General features: G+C 43.3%; 1 protein-coding gene across 2 annotated transcripts in view; it reads left to right on the forward strand.

Annotated features, from left to right (window-relative positions):
* The window catches only part of cbl (Cbl proto-oncogene, E3 ubiquitin protein ligase), a 281,338-nt gene that overhangs the window by 147,205 nt on the left and 113,608 nt on the right, over positions 1–20,525 (forward strand). For both annotated transcript variants that reach the window (XM_068054161.1, XM_068054162.1), the window contains one exon: positions 1,880–2,036. In XM_068054161.1, coding sequence (XP_067910262.1) covers positions 1,880–2,036 — 157 coding nt within the window. The remainder of the gene's footprint in view (positions 1–1,879; positions 2,037–20,525) is intronic.

Raw genomic sequence — 20,525 nt, forward strand, 5'->3', positions numbered from 1 at the left:
GTCTACTATCTTCATTAGCTTGCAGGTTTGTCAGGAATTGAGAGTGAGCAGTTTCAGGCCCCAGTGATGGGCCAATCTGTAGCTCACCCGTCTCTAATCAATCAACTTTATTATTGATTGTTTTTTATTTTAACTTTGACACTAATTTTGCTATGATTACTCATCCTTAACTTTTTTCTGTCTGTCATGTTGCTAACCTACTTTGCTTCATTACCTATCACCGAGTTCAGTTTTGCATCTTTCCTTATAGGACTTGTTATGCACTGTAGAAAGCTATCAGCAAGCTTGTGCTGTGACTTTCAATGCTGCTTTGTTGCTTGCTGCTGCAGACTGACTGAGCTCGAGTGTTCCACGATGAGATCACTTAACAGTGACAATTACTGTACGGATGTGAAATGTCTGTGTAGATTGGGTATGGGTAGCCAAAATTTAGAAGGCATACCTGCCCCTGAGATGTTAGAAAAAAAATTGCTGTCAGTTAAATTCTAATTAAATTGACATCTGGCAGAGACACTTACTTGAACCATTGTGTTATATTCTCAGCTACTGGGGCTGTTGTTCTTAATAATCTTGTGCATCTAGTTTTATCTAGGCTGCTGTTTCTGCAAGTTGCAACACGTAGCTAATTGCATAGCTCCCATTTCCAAAGCTGTAGATGTTCAGGTTTCTGGTGTATGTTAGTGCTGACCTATAATATACAATAATGTCAACTCCAGCTATTTTTTTTCCCACAGCATTTTTATTTAAAATCTTTTCCCCATTTTTTTTTTCCTCCCCTCTTCTGTCCTCCACTATTAATGCATTGATTCTGCGAGTGTTGGTTGCCTGTGGTACTTTGTCCAACTGGTCATTCTTTGTGTCATCCGACACAATGAGTGCCAACAGGCTATTTCACTGCAGAGGACATCAGAATCGACCCAGGTCCTGATACACCTGAGGTCCATGTATTTCTCGCTTTGGATATCAGTCAAAACTGGAAACCAGTATCAATTTTCCCTTATAAACTGACCTCAGCATCCCATATTATCATGCTGCAATTGCTGTACCATCAGAGATGAGCTAAATCAGTAGTGCATGGGAGTTGGACATGGAACATCTGTATTTGTACTTAACCTAGATAGGAGACCACAAGGTTGGGTGTGACCTACCCCATAAGCTGCTTTTAATCTGTGTTGGAGCTCCAGCACACTCTGCAGCAAGTTAGCAGGATGTGGGGTCATTTTGGTAGTCAATAATTTCCTTGCACAGCAAATTATGAATTTAAGTCATGCATTTATGGAGAATCAAAATGTGCAGCTCAGGTATTTCCTCCTAGGGAGGAGGGAAAGGGAAATCAAAAAATGTAACTCTGTGATGCACGGGCATTCTTATGAAGACTGATTTATTTAGCAACCTAGGAGCTGCGAGTGCTTTGTACTTTGTGGGACAAGTTGGTGGAGAGAACATTTACTGCCCACTAGTATCTTGCCTTTTCCATCTTCCCTTTTCAGTTTCCTCAGGTTTTTTAAAATCGCATTGTTGTTGTTAGCAAGTACACACTGAGCCACAATTTTGTGGGTCCACAATGTCAGAGGTCCCATGAGGTAGGGTCATCTATACAGTGCAGTTCACAGTAGGAGAACTGTGTGTCCAATGTCTGCTACACTCCTGTACAAAATAGTATGAACACTATTTTATAGCCTGCCAAATAATAAAATTGATTGACTGGTGCTGTTAAAAGATAGCCATTCAGGACTACTGGCACCATTGTAGCTTGTAAATTAAGACATATTTGTAGTAGATCCGAGTGGCCTTATGCTACTGTAGAACCTTCTACATTCCATACTGTTTCATTTTGTAATTTGTGTGATGATTGATCTGTGTCTTCTCCCTGTGTCAGGACGATCGTTCACTGGAAGGTTTTTCGACAAGCCTTACATGACGTTCACCCAATTACCTCTGGTCTGGAGGCAATGGCCTTGAAATCTACTATCGATCTGACATGTAATGACTTCATCTCTGTCTTTGAATTTGACATTTTCACTCGACTTTTTCAGGTAAGTACATCAGTATGTGACCACACGTATGAGAGGGCCACTCATCTAATGGCCTAGTGGGCAAAGGCACTGGACAATGTTAAACAAAATAACCATAAAATCCCATTTTTAATTATCAGGACAGCAATTGGAATGCTGCAATTAGCCCCTGCACCTTTGGGTTAGCAAGGGGAAGTCTCTGCTCCTGAATGTTATCTGGTGACCCTTGTGGCAAATTTGTTTGTATCCAATAAGGCCAGGATCGGATTTGTGGTGCTGATATAGTAGAGTGATCTGCTGTCACTAGCTTTTTGTGTTCTGACGTGAAGAATAGGCTCTTGGGTAAGGTACCTGTAGAACTGTATTTCAGCGAGAGATTTATTTGTTTGGAGATACAGCACTGAAACAGGCCCTTCGGCCCACCGAGTCTGTGCTGACCAAGAACCACCCATTTATACTAACCCTACAGTAATCCCATATTCCCTACCTACACTAGGGGCAATTTACAATGGCCAATTTACCTATCACCTGCAAGTCTTTGGCAGTGGGAGGAAACCAGAGCACCCGGCGAAAACACACTCGGTCACAGGGAGAACTTGCAAGCTCCGCACAGGCAGTACCCAGAATTGAACCCGGGTCCCTGGAGCTGTGAGGCTGCGGTGCTAACCACTGCGCCACTGTGCCGCCCCTTCCATGATGGCTTGGTGGGGAGAGGGGTGGTGGCGGTGGCAGTGGCAGGCGGGAGAGAGAGAATATGAGCTGGTATCTTTAATTAGGTAAAATTAAAAATTTATTCTATATTGAAATGAGGGAGTTGAGTTAGCAGAAAAGTCCTAGAAGTTGATTACTTCCTTAGGTGATACTTCCTTCATTCTTGTAAAAGTCTTTTATGGAATGTGAAATGCTTTTCCTTGAGGCTTTTTATTTCAATTTGTGTCTCAGTTCATATAGATGCAGATAATTTCCTCAGCAAGCACTTGTACATGTCTAGTGCAAATAAACTAAATAAAATAAAGTCAATGCTTCCAATAATGGTTAGGTTTTGTACATCTACAGGTCATGGAGGTTCTGGCTAATTAATGGTAAACTGTTTTTCGATTATAAACTTGAGGGTTGGTACTCTTCCATTGTGAATGTCATTCTGTAACAGCTTGGAGTGCTCAGATAATTGCTCACACTGACTGTCAGCACAAAAATAGACCCAAATCTGAAAATTTCATGTTGTGAAAAGTAGCAGGTAATGGAGAATCGCAGACTTTTCATGTTACATTGTTGAAGTGTAAAAAAAGATTTACAGGAATGATACAGCACTGAGAGGGTGCAATAATCAGGAAAGACTAAACAAACTGAAATTCTTTGCTCTAGAGAAGGCTGAGGGGTGAGGATTGGAGGTCTTTAAAATTTTGAAGGGGTATGATAGGGCAGATGTAGGGAGTATGTTCCCACTTGGGGAGTCCAAAACTAGCCATCATAAATAAATGGTGGTCACTAATCTAATAAGAAAATTCAGGAGAAATTTATTTACCCAGAGTAGTGAGAATTTAGAACTCATCACTGCAGGAGTGGTTGAGGTGAAAGCATAGATGTTAAGGAGAAGCTAGATAAGTACATGAGAGACAAAGGAGTAGAAAGATGTGCTGACAGGGTAGGATGAAGTAGGGTGGGAGGAGCCTTGTGTGGAGCATAAATGCTGGCATGAAGCAGTTGGGCTATGTTCATTTGTGTGCTGTAAATTATCCTCTCAACCTTTATGCATTGTGGCAACATGAATCTGTGGCAACTGTACCTCACTCTAAGGCATCCATTATTCGACATGTAAACTACGCAAACCCTTTGATCTTGTTCAAAGTATGAATATGTAAGTCTTTTTAGGATTGATTGTCTAAAGCATCTTTGTGTTTTAATGTTCTTTCATTGTGTGCAGTGCTTCTGTGTCTAAGGTGACACTTGGGAGATTACAAAAACATTCAAGGAGTAAAACTTTCTCATTATTTCTAATCCATTACTGCCCTCCTCTTCCAATAACACCCTCGCTGCCCACCAAAGGAATTTTAAAAGAATTGTTGACCCCTTGTGTTGAATTTAGATAAAGCCTCTTGGCTGCTATGGGCACATCTGGACTTTGCAAGGGTTATTTAATCATCCCCATGTGAGTGAATAGTTTCATTAAGATTAGCCATGTAATCCTGTTTGGCAGGCAAGGATTGTCAGTTCCTCGACTACACTGGCCACATCTGTCTCTCTGATAACTGGACCTGTGCCAGTCACTGTAAAAGTTGCAGATTGCCACTAGTCCAGTTTTATTTTTCATGTTACTCATTGTAGGACTTGGTCCTACTACAGCTTCCATTATCCATTTTCCAATGATGTGCTGTCTGTTTCATTCATTGTAGTTCACACCACTATAGCAGGAAGCCCACTATATTTGAATTGTGACTGAGTGAATTGCTGTTACGGAGAGCCAGTGCGGACACAATGGGCCGAATGGCCTCCTTCTCCACTGTAACGATTCTGAGATTCTGTCATGGGTTTGAGACCCAAGGCTAAATCCCCATAGCTTTGTGTTTGTTCTGGTTTTATTTTTTGGTCCTGCTGTTGTGTGGAACCACCCACATTCTTTGTGTTTGTTTTGTTTAGAAATGGAGGAAACTAATACAGGCTATCTGCTGATCTGAAACTATATAGGCAATATCTGTAGTGGATTAAGGAGTCATTATATCTTATCCATGTGGCTGGAGAAAACCTAGCAGGAAAAATGAAGAAAGTAACTTAATTTAGCATTGCAAAGGTATTAAGAGCAATGTTGTACTGTCAAATGAAATTGTTTGTTTAAGCATCCTGCTGTGAAGACAAACATGGAGATTGGTGCTACCTGTTAACTGCCAGGCTTGCCTTTTCAAATGTGGCTGGCCCAAGGACAATACAGTTGTGTTCCACCTACCTCCAAATGGGCCAAATTTCTCAGGCTGCAAAGGGCTTGCTTTCCTGACTTGCTCATTTTATGACAGTGAATGGAAACAAAGGGGCTGAATTAAAGGAGTGGTATTCTGTTATTAATATTCTTCGAGATAGAGATGTTTCTTAAAATGGCCGTTCAAAAAAAGTTTCTCAAATTGACTGCTCTCCAAATATTCCATTCCAGCCAAGGTGTTCTGCTTCTGATATGAGTCTGTAATGTTTTGCCTCCAATTGAAGTGGAAGATTTGGCCTTGTGAGCACAAAGTGGAAAACTCTGGCCTCTCTGTTTCTTCTCCACTCCAAATTGATTGAAGAGGGGAAATATCCGTAAACAAAAGAGTGCAGAAATGTAGTGACCTCATTTTTAAAAAAAAACTAGGGATTTAAAAAAAAAGCTCCAGGATTAGAGTTCATGTAGCTGAGTTGGAAGGGTCTTTATATGATTACATTTGAAGTATTCATGCAAAGTAAGATTTTAAAAAGTCTTTCAAAGACCAACCCTTGTATTGGGTAGGCTGCAGTTAAACCTTTTTGAGGTCATCTGATATCCCAATAACCATGGACCTTTAGTTATACCACTTGTATGTTTAGGGGTGAGGTGGAGGAGAGTGGTAAGGGGTGTGTTACTGCCTTTGAGCCACATATTGTCATGACTACTCACTGGTGCATAACAGCCTGCACTCACTGCTCATTTAATTCTGATACTAGTGTCACAGAATTTGATTCTTGGGATTTAAAATTATGCTGTATAACATTGGTAACAGTTAATCTATTTGTATGAAATTTCCTTATCTGAGATTTTAATGAATGTTACTAACATTACTCAACATAATGCAATATTACAATGTCTTAAAGCACTATCTGCATTCTCCACCAAACTCATTACTAGATGACGTAATGTGGGTTAAGAAAGTCGAGATCTAGAAATTTTATGTAACAGCATAAGAAATAGGAGCAGGAGTAGGCCATTCAGCCCCTCAGGTCTGCCCCGCCATGCAATAAGATCATGGCTGATCTGTCCCAGGCCTCAACTCCATTTTCGGGCCTGCTCCGCTTAACCCTCGACTCCCCGAGATTTCAAAAATCTGTCTACTTCTTTAAATACATTTAGTGACCTAGCCTCCACAACTCTGAGGTAGAGAATTCCAGAGATTCACCACCCTCTGAGAGAAGAAATTCCTTCACATCTCCCTTTTAAATGTGTGACCCCTTATTCTGTAACTGTATCCCCAGTTCGAGATTCCCCCACCAGTGGAAACATCTTCTCAATATCTACCCTGTCAAGCCTCCTTAGAATCTTATATGTTTCTCTAAGATCACCTCTCATTCTTCTAAACTCCAATGAATAAAGGCCGAACCTGTTTAGCCGTTCTTGATAAGACAACCCCTTCATCCCAGGAATCAGCCTAGTGAATCTTTGCTGAACTGCCTCCAATGCTAGTCTATCCTTCCTTAAATACGGGGACCAAAACTGTACGCAGTACTCCAGGTGCAGCCTCACCAACACCCTGTACAGTTGTAACAAGACTTCCCTATTTTTAAACTCTAATCCCCTTAGCAATAAAGGCCAAAATTTCATTTACCTTCCTAATTACTTACTGCACCTGCATGCTAACTTTTTGTGTTTCATGTACAAGAACACCCAGGTCCTGCTGTACTGCAGTATTTTGTAGTCTTTCTCCATCTAAATAATCTGCCTTTTTATTTTTGCTACCCTAACCTCACACTCTCCCACATTGAACTCCACCTGCCAAGTTTTTGTCATGCTTCTGTAGAATTATGGAATCATGGAATATTGCAATACGGGAACAGGCCATTTGGCCCATGAAGTTTGCACTGGTGCTTTTCTCCACATGGTTGAATTTGACCGATCTCTTGTTTACTCCTCGTGTCCTTTCATATTCCTCTCTTTCAAGCAGCTAACAAGGGAGTAACAGAATCTGTCAGTACAGATGCAGATTGTTAAGCACATCAAGTTAGTGCCAGTGTTCCCTCTGTGAGAAAGCATGCTTGTGTAATCAGTAAAAATCTACTTCTTGTAAGGGTGAGGTCTTGCCCCAGTACCCAAAAACGCCTTGAGAGTTGGATGTCTTGTCCAAACGAGCAATCTTTATTACGCGCATGCAAGGAGAAGTCCTAATCTCTCGAATGATCGGAGGGATTCTACTGGTACAGTGTTTGAGCAGTCATTTCATACAGTTCACATGAGGTTTACTTGACAAGCTGTTTATTTAATTACATCATCTCCCATCTACTGTCTTCCCTAATCCCATCCAGCCTTGATTATATGATTCACCTCGTCAACCTCTTGATTAGGTTATTCATGTGGTTCGGGTGTCTAACAGGAAAGCTTTTCTCAAGTTTCAGGGACCCAAGTTACGCCAAGTATCCCATGATTCCCTAAGCCAGTCTCCCCCTACTTTCACATTGCCAAATCCCTTTGTTCCACCACTGGCAGCTATTTGTTCAGTAACTATATTCCTGTTCTCTGGTACTTTCCCCAAGATCTTACTGGCTCACTGCCTTCCTTCCTGTGCTTTTATATTTGTTCTCCAATGTGGGCATTGCTAGCAAGACCACACTTATTGCACATCTCTAGTTCCTCTGATGCTTGTAGCATTACAAGTCTACCACGTGGTATAGACTAAAGTCATGTGTAGGTCAGACCAGGAAGGAATAAATTATTCCAGTTAGATATTTATGACAAGCTGGCAGTTTTCATGGTTTTGTTTTCTTAGTACAAGCCCAATGGTGGGATTTAAATTCTCAACTTATGAGTTGCTAGTCCAGAATCTCTCACAATCAGTACATTATTGTGTTCCTGTCTTCAAAAGCCTCCTTTAAAACCCTTCATAGGGAACTGTTTTGCACATTAGCTTAGACATTGGTCCTTCACCACTGGCACCTGGGCTCAAATCTGGAATGTGATCTCTTTTGTTGCTGGACAGTCTTGTATGGGAACATACAAAAAAAAAGACAGGTAAAGACTTGCTGGACAATTGATGTAACTTGTGCACACCAACAACCCACTCAAACCTTTTGCCATAATAAAAGCCCTTCATGAGTCTCAGTAAGTGTCTGCTTATAAGTGCTCAAGTAAGACCCCATTAGCACTCTCCACCTGCATATAATGAAACAATTTTTTATTTATTCATTCAAGGGATCCAGGCCAGCATTTATTGTCCATCCCTAATTCCCCTTGAGAAGGTGGTGGTGAGCTGCCTTCTTGAACTGCTGCAGTCCATGTGGGGTAGGTACACCCACAGTGCTGTTAGGAAGGCAGTTCCAGGATTTTGATCCAGCGACAGTGAAGGAATGGCGATATAGTTCCAAGTCAGGATGGTGTGTAACTTGGAGGGGAACTTGCAGGTGGTGGTGTTCCCATGCATTTGCTGTCCTTGTCCTTCTTGTTGGTAGAGGTCGCCTGTTTGGAAGGTGCTGTCTAAGGAGCCTTGGTGCATTACTGCAATGCATCTTGTAGATGGTACACACTGCTGCCACTGTGCGTCGGTGGTGGAGGGAGTGAATGTTTGCAGATGGGGTGCCAATCAAGCGGGCTGCTTTGTCCTGGATGATGTCGAGCTTCTTGAGTGTTGGAGCTGCACCCACCCAGGCAAGTGGAGAGTATTCCATCACATTCCCGACTTGTGCCTTGTAGATGGTGGACAGGCTTTGGGGAGTCAGGAGGTGAGTTACTCGCCGCAGGATTCCTCGCCTCTGACCTGCTCTTGTAGCCACGGTATTTATATGGCTACTCCTGTTCAGTTTCTGGTCAATGGTAGCCCCTGGGATGTTGATAGTGGGGGATTCAGCGATGGTAATGCCATTGACTGTCAAGGGGAGATGGCTATATTCTCTCTTGTTGGAGATGGTCATTGCCTGGCACTTGTGTGGCATGAATGTTACTTACCACTTATCAGCCCAAGCCTGGATATTGTCCAAGTGTTGCTGCATTTCTACACGGACTGCTTCAGTATCTGAGGAGTCGCAAATGGTGCTGAACATTGTGCAATCATCAGCGAACATCCCCACTTCTGACCTTATGATTGAAGGAAGGTCATTGATGAAGCAGCTGAAGATGGTTAGGACCCGGACACTACCCTGAGGAACTTCTGCAGTGATGTCCTGGAGCTCAGATGATTGACCTCCAACAACCACAACCATCTTGCTTTGCGCTAGGTATGACTCCAGCCAGCGGAGGGTTTTCCCCCTGATTCCCATTGACCTCAGTTTTGCTAGGGCTCCTTGATGCCATACTCGGTCAAATGCTGTCTTGATGTCAAGGGCAGGCACTCTCACTTCACCTCTTGAGTTCAGCTCTTTTGTCTTTGTTTGAACCAAGGCTGTAATGAAGTCAGGAGCTGAGTGGCCCTGGCGGAACCCAAACTGAGCGTCACTGAGCAGGTTATTGCTAAGCAAGTGTCGCTTGATGCCTCTGGTGATAACACCTTCCATCACTTTACTGATGATTGAGAGTAGGCTGATGGGGCGGTAATTGGCAGGGTTGGACTTGTCCTGCTTTTTGTGTACAGGACATAGTTGAGCAATTTTCCACATTGCAGCGTCAATGCCAGTGTTGTAGCTGTACTGGAACATCTTGGCTAGGGGTGCGGCAAGTTCTGAAACACAGGTCTTCAGTACTATTGCCGGAATATTATCAGAGCCAATAGCCTTTGCAATATCCAGTGCCTTCAGTCATTTCTTGATATCACACAGAGTGAATTGAATTGGCTGAAGTCTGTCATCTATGATGCTGGGGACTTCAGGAGGAGGCCGAGATAGATCATCAACTCGGCACTTCTGGCTGAAGATTGTTGCAAATGCTTCAACCTTACCTTTCGCACTGATGTGCTGGGCTCCCCCATCATTGAGGATGGGGATATTTGTGGAGCCACCTCCTCCAGTTAGTTGTTTAATTGTCCACCACCATTCACGGCTGGATGTGGCAGGACTGCAGAGCTTAGATCTGATCTGTTGGTTATGGGATCGCTTAGCTCTGTCTATCGCATGCTGCTTACGCAGTTTGGCGTGCAGATAGTCCTGTGTTGTCGCTTCACCAGGTTGAGGTATGCCTGGTGCTGCTCCTGGCATGCCCTCCTGCACTCTTCATTGAACCAGGGTTGGTCTCCTGGCTTGATGGTAATGGTAGAGTGGGGGATATACTGGGCCATGAGGTTACAGATTGTGGTTGAGTACAATTCTGCTGCTGCTGATGGCCCACAGCACCTCATGGATGCCCAGTTTTGCATTGCTAGATCTGTTCCAAATCTATCCCATTTAGCACGGTGATAGTGCCACACAACACGAAGGAGAGTATCCTCAATGTGAAGGCGGGACTTCGTTTCCACAACAACTGTGCGGTGGTCACTGCTACCAATACTGTCATGGACAGATGCATCTGTGGCAGGCAGATTGGTGAGGAGAAGATCAAGTATGTTTTCCCCTCTGTTGGTTCCCTCACCACCTGCCGCATACCCAGTCGAGCAGATATGTCCTTTCGGACTCAGCCAGCTCGGTCAGTAGTGGTGCTACCGAGATACTCTTGGTGATGGGCATTGAACTCCCCCAGCCAGAGTACATTGTGTGCCCTTGCCACCCTCCTTGCTTCCTCCAAGTGCTGTTCAACATGGAGGAGTACTGACTCATCAGCTGAGGGAGGGCGGGTAGGTGGTAATCAGCAGAAGATTTCCTTGTCTATGTTTGATCTGATGCTATGAGACTTCATGGGGTCCAGAGTCGATGTTGAGGACTCCCAGGGCAACTCCCTCCCTACTGTGTACCACTGTGCCGCCACCTCTGCTGGGTCTGTCCTGCCGGTGGGACAGGATATACCCAGGGATGGTGATGGCAGTGTCTGGGACATTGTCTGTAAGGTATGATTCCGTGAGTATGACTATGTCAGGCTGTTGCTTGACTAGTCTGTGGGACAGCTCTCCCAACTTTGGCACAAGACCCCAGACAAAGAACAGTACAGCACAGGAACAGGCCATTCGGCCCTCCAAGCCTGTGCCGATCTTGATGCCTGCCTAAACTGACACCTTCTGCACTTCCGGGGCCCATATCCCTCTATTCCCTTCCTATTCATATATTTGTCAAGATGTCTCTTAAACGTCGCTATCGTATCTGCTTCCACCACCTCCCCTGGCAGCAAGTTCCAGGCACTCACCACCCTCTGTATAAAAAAAAACTTGCCTCGCACATCCCCTCTAAACATTGCCCCTCGCACCTTAAACCTATGTCCCCTAGTAACTGACTCTTCCACCCTGGGGAAAAAGCTTCTGACTATCCACTCTGTCCATGCCGCTCATAACTTTGTAACCTCTATCATGTCGCCCCTCCACCTCCGTCGTTCCAGTGAAAACAATCCGAGTTTTTCCAACCTCTCCTCATAGCTAATGCACTCCAGACCAGGCAACATCCTGGTAAACCTCCTCTGTACCCTCTCCAAAGCCTCCACGTCCTTCTGGTAGTGTGGCGACAATAATTGCACGCAATATTCTAAGTGTGGCCTAACTAAGGTTCTGTACAGCTGCAACATGACTTGCCAATTTTTATACTCTATGCCCCGACCGATGAAGGCAAGCATGCTGTATGCCTTCTTGACTACCTTATCCACCTGCGTTGCCACTTTCAGTGACCTGTGAACCTGTACGCCCAGATCTCTCTGCCTGTCAATACTTCTAAGGGTTCTGCCATTTACTGTATACTTCCCACCTGCATTAGACCTTCCAAAAATGCATTACCTCACATTTGTCCGGATTAGACTCCATCTGCCATTTCTCCGCCCAATTCTCCAACCGATCTATATCCTGCTGTATCCTCTGACAATCCTCATCATTATCCGCAACTCCACCAACCTTTGTGTTGTCTTACTAATCAGACCAGCTACATTTTCCTCCAAATCATTTATATATACTACAAAGAGCAAAGGTCCCAGCACTGATCCCTGCGGAACACCACTCGTCACATCCCTCCATTCAGTAAAACACCCATCCACTGATACCCTCTGTCTTCTGAGACCGAGCCAGTTCTGTATCCATCTTGCCAGCTCACCTCTGATCCTGTGTGACTTCACCATTTGTACCAGTCTGCCATGAGGGACCTTGTCAAAGGCTTTACTAAAGTCCATATAGATAACATCCACTGTCCTTCCTTCATCAATCATCTTTGTCACTTCCTCAAAAAACTCAATCAAATTAGTAAGACACGACCTCCCCTTCACAAAACCATGCTGTCTCTTGCTAATAAGTTCGTTTGTTTCCAAATGGGAGTAAATCCTGTCCCGAATAATCCTCTCTAATAGTTTCCCTACCACTGACGTAATGCTCACCGGCCTATAATTTCCTGGATTTTCCTGGCTACCCTTCTTAAACAAAGGTACAATATTGGCTATTCTCCAGTCCTCTGGGACCTCACCTGTAGCCAATGAGGATGCAAAGATTTCTGTCAAGGCCCCAGCTTTCTTCCCTTGCCTCCCTCAGTATTCTGGGGTAGATCCCATCAGGCCCTGGGGACTTATCTACCTTAATGCTTTGCAAGACACCCAACACCTCCTCCTTTTTGATAATGAGATGACTGAGACTATCTGCACTCCCTTCCCTAGGCTCATCATCCACCAAGTCCTTCTCTTTGGTGAATACTGATGCAAAGTACTCATTTAGCACCTCGCCCATTTCCTCTGGCTCCACACATAGATTCCCATCTCTGTCCTTGAGTGGGCCAACCCTTTCCCTGGCTCTTGCTCTTTATACATGTATAAAAAGCCTTGGGATTTTCCTTAATCCTGTTTGCCAATGACTTTTCATGACCCCTTTTAGCCCTCCTAACTCCTTGCTTAAGTTCTTTCCTACTGTCTTTATAAGTGCTTCATCTGTTCCTAGCCTTCCAGCCCTTACAAATGCTTCCTTTTTCTTTTTGACTAGGCTCACAATATCCCGTGTTATCCAAGCTTCCCGAAACTTGCCAAACTTGTCTTTCTTCCTCACAGGAACATGCTGGTCCTGGATTCTAATCAGCTGACGTTTGAAAGGCTCCCAGACGTTAGTAAGGAGGACTTTGCAGGGTCGACAGGGCTGGGTTTGCCGTTGATGCTGGGTTTCATTCCTTTTTATTGACTTTGCAGCGGTTAAATACAATTGAGTGGCTTGCTAGGCCATTTCGGAGGGCATGTAAGAGTCAACCACATTGCTGTGGGTCTGGAGTCACATGTAGGCCAGACCAGATAAGGAAATCTGTTGTCCTTCCCAAATGGACATTAGTGAACCAGATGGGTTTTTGCAGCAATTTACAGTGGTTTCATGGCCATCATTAGATGATTAGACTAGATTGGACTAGCTTTTTAATTCCAGATTTATTTGAATTCAAATTCCAGCTTCTGCTGTGGTGGGATTTGAACCCATGTCCCCAGACCAATATCCTGGGTCTCTGGGTTACTAGTCCAGTGACCATACCACTGCGCCACCGCCTCCCCCATACACAATTAACAGATTAACATCCTACTGTGATGATAAATACAAAATATTTGTTTAACACTTCTGCCATTTCCTTATTCATTATAATTTCTCCTGTCTCAGCTTCGAAAGGACCCATGTTAACCCTTGCTGCCCTCTTCCTGTTCTCATAACTGTAGAAGCTCTTACAATCATTTTTTATATTTCTTGGTAGTTTATTTTCCCTCCATTAATTTTTGGTCATCCTTTGCTAGTTTCTAAGACTTCTAATCCTCAGGCTTACTGCTCTTGGCAACATTATAAGCCTCTTCTTTTCATCTAAAACTGTCCTTAACCTTTTTTCTTAGTCACGGATGGATCAGTTTTCCTGTGGAGTATTTATTTCTCAATGGAATGTGTAGTTGTTGAGAATTGTGACATTTTAAAAAATGTTTGTGGTTGCTTTGCTCCCATCCTATCTTTTAATCTAATTTTCTAATCTACCTTGCCCAACTTTCCCCTCATACCTAATTAATTGGTTTTATTTAAGTCTCTAATTTTAGACCTAAGTACATTACTCTTGAACGCAATGTAAAATTCATCATATGATTGCTCGTCCCCAGAGGATCTCTTACCATGAGATTACTAATCAATCTTGTATCATTATACAAGATAAGAACCAAAGTAGTTTGTTTTCTGGTTGGTTCCATGATGTATTCTGGAAAACTGTCTTGAATGCATTCCATGAACTCCTTCTCCAAATAACTATCACCAATTTGATTTGTCCCCTCTATGCAAAGATTAAAGTCCCCCATAATTATTGCATTATCGTTCTTACAAGCTCCTCTTATTTCTTGATTTAATATTCTGCCCAAAAGTATAGCTACTGTTCGGCAGCCTATAAATTACTGCTACCAGTGTTTTCTGTCCCTTGTTATTTCTTATCGCCATTTGTTCTATTTCCTGATATTCTGTGCCAAGATCCTTACTCACTATTGTCTCTATGTCGTCCTTTGTTATCAGGGCTATCCAAAGTCAGCATCGCCGCCCCCTGCCCGGCCCACCTTTTCCATTTTGTCTATCTTTTCGAATGTCAGGTACTCAGGAGTATGTAGTTCCCAACCTTGGTCATCGTGCAGCCACATCTCTAATGACTATTAAATCAGACCCATTTATCTCTCTGTATCATTCATTTGTCTTTTTGTTCTACCTATGTCATTGGTTCCTACATAGACCGCGATAACTATATCCTGTCCCTCATGTTCCAAATTCTTTTCCAGCCGCAAGAAATTTGATGATCAGGCCTAACGATATTGCTAGTTTGTCACATATACTCTAATTAAGGTGTCTGAATTTGAAATTCATTGAAATCTGAGTTTGGAGTCTGCAGATATTTGTTTCCAACAGAAATAACCATACCTGTACCCTGCCTCATCGAATACAGGGATGGCATATTAGGGCCTTTGATTGCACTGAGCAAAGAATCAGTGACTATTGATAAGACTATAGTTCAGTGCAGTGGTAAATGCATTCTAACATAAAGGAGGTCCATAGCATTCCCATGTGAAAGTAACTGGGACAGGCTTTTTGAAAACATTGATCAAACACCACCAGCCTGTAACAGCAATGAATTTAATTTGTTGCATTCTGTCAGGTATTGTCCTGGGTCTACTGGATGCCTGGCCCTTGCTTCTGTTGGACATGAAATCAAAAGGGTTGTGGTGGACATTTGCTAATGTTTGGGACTGCTCAGCATTTTTCTTTGATTGGATTTGACTGCGCACAGCCAGTGACTACCAAAGGGACATGTTTTGTGAGCTATCAAATGTAAAAATTCATATTTTGTGAACACCTTGCTGTGTGCGTGTAGGTGTATACACTGCAGAGCACACTTACTTGAAAATGCTGGGGAGAGTGCAGAAAGAAGTTCATAGCTTAAAAAACTTCTGAAATCCAGCTGTTGACATATTGCTGAGCTGTTGCTGTACAGCTCTCAGAGCTTAATGTTCATAGTTTGAGGCTTAGAGAATCCAATTAAAAACAATGATTCTGTACATTCTTTAAACTGTATCTGTAATTTTAATGTACTGACTACCAAAACGTTCTAATATACAATACTAACAATGACTTACTGTTCCATTTGTTACCTGAGCCCCTCATCAAGTACAGCAATGGCCTAATCCAGAAGGGGCCCATCAGTTAAACTTAACCCATAAATTTGCGCCATATTACACCAATAACATCAGTGCAGTGACTGTTAACACAGTAAGCTGTAGTTTATAACAGCAAACCATGGTGCAAGTTTGAACATATTCACAGAGTATTAATTTAAATTTGAAACTAGCAGGAGGAAATTAATGACAAATATAATCAAAAGAAAAATACATTTCATAATATAATGTAAATGCATTGTGGGTGAGATTTTGCCTGCAATCTAGTACACATGGTTTTAATCACATTAAATGTAAATGATATCTGCTAGACCATAAAACTCCTGTGACTATTATCAAGTATTGATGTTTTGGAGTACACTTCCAGTGGGCGTGCAAGCTGATATCCAGGATTGGTACAAAATGCAACCAAAATAGAATGAAGCCACCCTGTATAGTTAACTGTATATTTGTCTTTATTTATCAAAGGGTTCAAGTCCATCACACTTCAGGTGTCATATTTAGTTAGAGTTGTACTGCTTAACTGCACCATAATAAATCAGAAAAAGTAGAGCTTTGCAAATGTGTTCTTGCTGGTCTCTGATGTTAGTAACATTATAAATGTATCTCTCCCACTCCTAACCCAGAATGGCCTGAATACTGCACCTGCCTTGTGTCCCTGTCTGCAATGTCATGGCATCCAATATGTGGAGACTAAAAGCTAAGTGAGTTTGTTGCAAAGCGGCATCATAATTTCGGGATTCTTGATGCCTGAATCACCAAAGAGAAATTTTCTTGTCCATGATTTAAGGTTCGGCACAACATCGTGGGCCGAAGGGCCTGGCCTGGCCTGTACTGTGCTGTACTGTTCTATGTTCTATGATTGGCATGTGAGATTTGCCATTTGAAATTTTATCTGGTGACAGTTTTCAAGTGCAGTGCAATCCCTAGTCTGCATTAGTACTGACTGCTACAGGAGTTCCGCAGGATAGTGTCCTAGGACCAACATTTTCAGCTGCTTCATCTATGGCCTTTGCTTCATCATAAGGTCAGAAGTGTGGATGTTTGCTGGTTGCACAGTGTTCAGTGCCATTCACAGCTTCAGATACTGAAGCAGTCTGTGCCAGCATGCATTAGAACGTGGATAACTCTCCAACTTGGACTGATAAGTGGCAAATTTCATTCGCCCCATACAAGGGCCAGGCAATGACCGTTCAAAGAGGAAATAATGAGAGTTCAGAGCCAACATGTACTGTTAAGGTGAAGGGTAGGACCAACAGGTCCAAGCAACCCTGGCTGTCCAGGGATATAGAGATTGGATCAGGAAAAAAAAAAGGAGGCATATGGCAGGTTCAGAGTGCTGAAAACAGCAGAGGCCTTAGAGGAATGTAGAAAGTGTAGGGGGGGGTACTTAAAAAAAAAAGTAATGAGGAGAGCGAAGAGGGGACATGAAATAACACTGGCGGGCAAGATAAAGGAAAATCCTAAGGCATTTTATAAGTATTTTAAGGACAAGAGGACAACTAGGGAAAGAGTAGGGCCCATTAGGGACCAAAGTGGCAATCTGTGTGTGGAGCCAGAGGACATAGGTGAGGTTTTAAATGATTACTTTTCATCTGTGTTCACTAGGGAGAAGGACAAAGTAGTTATATAGATCAGGGAGGGGGATTGTACCTGTTATATCTGTTAATCGAATCATAGAATGGTTGCAGCACAGGAGGAGGCCACCCAGCCCATTGTATCTGTGCTGGCTGTCTGCTAGTTACTGTTTGAGATGAAACCCTCAATTAGAATTGATACATTTCTCTTTGTGTCCTCTTCCTGAACCCATCTCTGAGGTATTAAACTGAAGCCCCCTCAGATGGATGTAAAAGAACTGTTTAGAAGAGGAGCTGGGGAGTTGTCCCTGGTGTCGTGAGCAATGTTTATCCCTCAATCAACACCACTAAAACAGATGGTTTGGTCATTTCCGATGGTTATTCATGGGACCTTGATGCAGGCAAATCGGATGGTGTGTCTCCTATATTGCAACATTGACTACTTCAAAAGTACTTGATTGGCTATTGGGATGTGCTCAGGTCGTGAAAAATGCTGTATAAATGTACGCCATTATTTTTCTTCCTTCAATCCAATTTTTTTAAATTCGTTCCTGGGATGTGGGCGTCACTGGCTGGGCCAGCATTTATTGTCCATCCCTAATTGCCGTTGAGAAGGTGGTGGTGAGCTGCCTTCTTGAACCACTGCGCTCTATGTGAGGTAGGTACACCTGCAGTGCTATTAGGAAGGGAGTTCCAGGATTTTGACTCAGTGACAGAAGTAATGGTAATATGGTTACAAGATGGTGTGTGGCTTGGAGGGGAACTTACAAGTGGTGTTCCCATGCATCTGCTGCCCTTGTCCTTCTAGTTGGTAGAGGTCATGGGTTTGGAAGATGCTGTCTAAGGAGCCTTGGTGCATCTTGTAGATGGTTGCCACTGTGCGTCGGTGGCAGAGGTAAAGGTGGTAGTATAGAAGGGCTTGACAATACTGGTTTTGCATATTGGTGACTTGTCAAATGTTTAAGAATAATTTGTGTACAGAGAGTTTTGAGTATATATTTTTAAAAATCCATCATTTGCAGGCCAGCAAAAGGCACACTGTCTTGTAAGTGTCGGCAACATTGCAGCTAATTGATGTAGGATTTTGCAATTTTGTTCCAACCTACAGAATTTAAAGCTGTTATTCCCTGCTCCATTGCTTCCATTCAGACACTCAGTTTGTTTCACAGATCTTAATTAAGTTGATCCCTCCATGTTTTTGCTCTTTATTTGCTTTCTTTTAAAATAAAAAATTATTCCTTTCCCCTCAATTTTTTTCCTGCATCATCCTTTAATGAAACTGAGGAGTAAGTATCTAAATGGAAACTGGTAGGGTGGAATCATTAGGTACCCTTGTGGAATAATAATTTGATCTGAAAGAAAGATGGGTTAATGTTTCGGATCAGACCCTAAATGAAAAATGCGACATCCCTGTTTGTGTAACCTTGCTGAACACAATCTCTGAACTTTGGAATCATATAGACGAGCATAAAAGGAAACCATTTAGCTCATCAAGTCTGTACTTGCTGTTTCGAAGACAATTCAGTTAATCCCACTGCCTTGCTCTTTCCCCATATCCTTGTATTTTTTTCTCCTTCAAGCATTTATTCAATTCCCTTTTGAAAGCTACTATTGAATCTGTATCCAGCACCCTATTAGGCAATGTATTCAAATCCTAATTATTCATATAAAAAAGGTTTTTCCTCATGTTGCCTCTGGTTCTTTTGCCAATCACCTTAAATCTGTCGCCTCTGGTTGTCCATCCTTCAGCCATTGGAAACCATTTCTATCAAGCGACACTTGCTTAGCAATAACCTGTTCAGTGACGCTCAGTTTGGGTTCCGTCAGGGCCACTCAGCTCCTGACCTCATTACAGCCTTGTTTCAAACATGGAGAAAAGAGCTGAACACAAGAGGTGAGGTGAGAGTGACTGCCCTTGTCATCAAGGCAACATTCGACCGAGTATGGCATCAAGGAGCCCGAGCAAAACTGAGGTAAATGGGAATCAGGAGGAAAACCCTCCGCTGGCTGGAGTCATACCTAGTGCAAAGGAAGATGGTTGTGGTTGTTGGAGGTCAATCATCTCAGCTCCAGGACATCACAGCAGGAGTTCCTCAGGGTGGTATCCGAGGCCCAACCACCTCAGCTGCTTCATCAATGACCTTCCTTCAGTCATAAGGTCAGAAATGGGGATGTTCGCTGATGATTGTGCAATGTTCAGCACCATTTGCGACTCCTCAGATATTAAAGCAGTCCGTGTAGAAATGCAGCAAGACCTGGACAATATCCAGGCTTGGGTTGATAAGTGGCAAGTAACATTCATGCCACACAAGTGCCACGCAATGACCGTTTCCAACAAGAGAGAATCTAACCATCTCCCCATGACATTCAATGGCATTACCATCGCTGAATCCCCCACTATCAACATCCTGGGGGTTACCATTGACCAGAAACTGAACAGGAGTATCCATATAAATACCGTGGCTACAAGAGCCAGGTCAGAGGCTAGGAATCCTGCGGCGAGTAACTCACCACCTGACTCCCTAATGCCTGTCCACCATCAGCAAGGCACAAGTCAGGAGTGATGGAATACTCTCCACTTGCCTGGGTGGGTGCAGCTCCAACAACACTCAAGAAGCTTGACACCATCCAGGACAAAGCAGCCCGCTTGATTGGCACCTCATCCACAAACATTCACTCCCTCCAGCACCAGCGGACAGTGGCAACAGTGTGTACCATCTACAAGATGCACTGCAGCAATGCACCAAGGCTCCTTAGACAGCACCTTCCAAGCCCACGACCTCTACCACCTCGAAGGACAAGGACAGCAAATGCATGGGAACACCACCACCTGCAAGTTCCCTCCAAGTCACACACCATCCTGACTTGGAACGATATCGCCGTTTCTTCACTGTCGCTGGGTCAAAATCCTGGAACTCCCTTCCTAACAGCACTGTGGGTGTACCTACCCCACATAGACTGCAGCGGTTCAAGAAGGCAGTCACCACCACCTTCTCAAGGGCAATTAGGGATGGGCAATAAATGCTGGCCTGGCCAACGACGCCCACATCCCATGAATGAATTTTTAAAAATCCTCTCTATTTGCTCTGTTCTAAACTCTTCATATTTTTAACCATCTCTTTCAAATCTCATCCTAGCCTTCGCTGCTCGAAGGAGGACAGCCCCAGCTTCTTCAGTCTATCCACATAACCGTAATCCCTCATTCCTGGAACCATTGTATTAAATCACTTTTGTACCCTCTCCAAAGCCTTCATGAATTCCTAAAGTGTGCTGCCCACAATTGGACACCATACTCCAGCTGGGGCCGAACTAATGTTTTGTATAGTTTAGCATAACTTCCTGGCTTTTGTAGTGTCTATCTTTACAATGTCCAGG

This window comes from Heterodontus francisci, chromosome 22 (assembly GCF_036365525.1).
Source record: "Heterodontus francisci isolate sHetFra1 chromosome 22, sHetFra1.hap1, whole genome shotgun sequence".
Lineage (NCBI taxonomy): Eukaryota > Metazoa > Chordata > Chondrichthyes > Heterodontiformes > Heterodontidae > Heterodontus > Heterodontus francisci.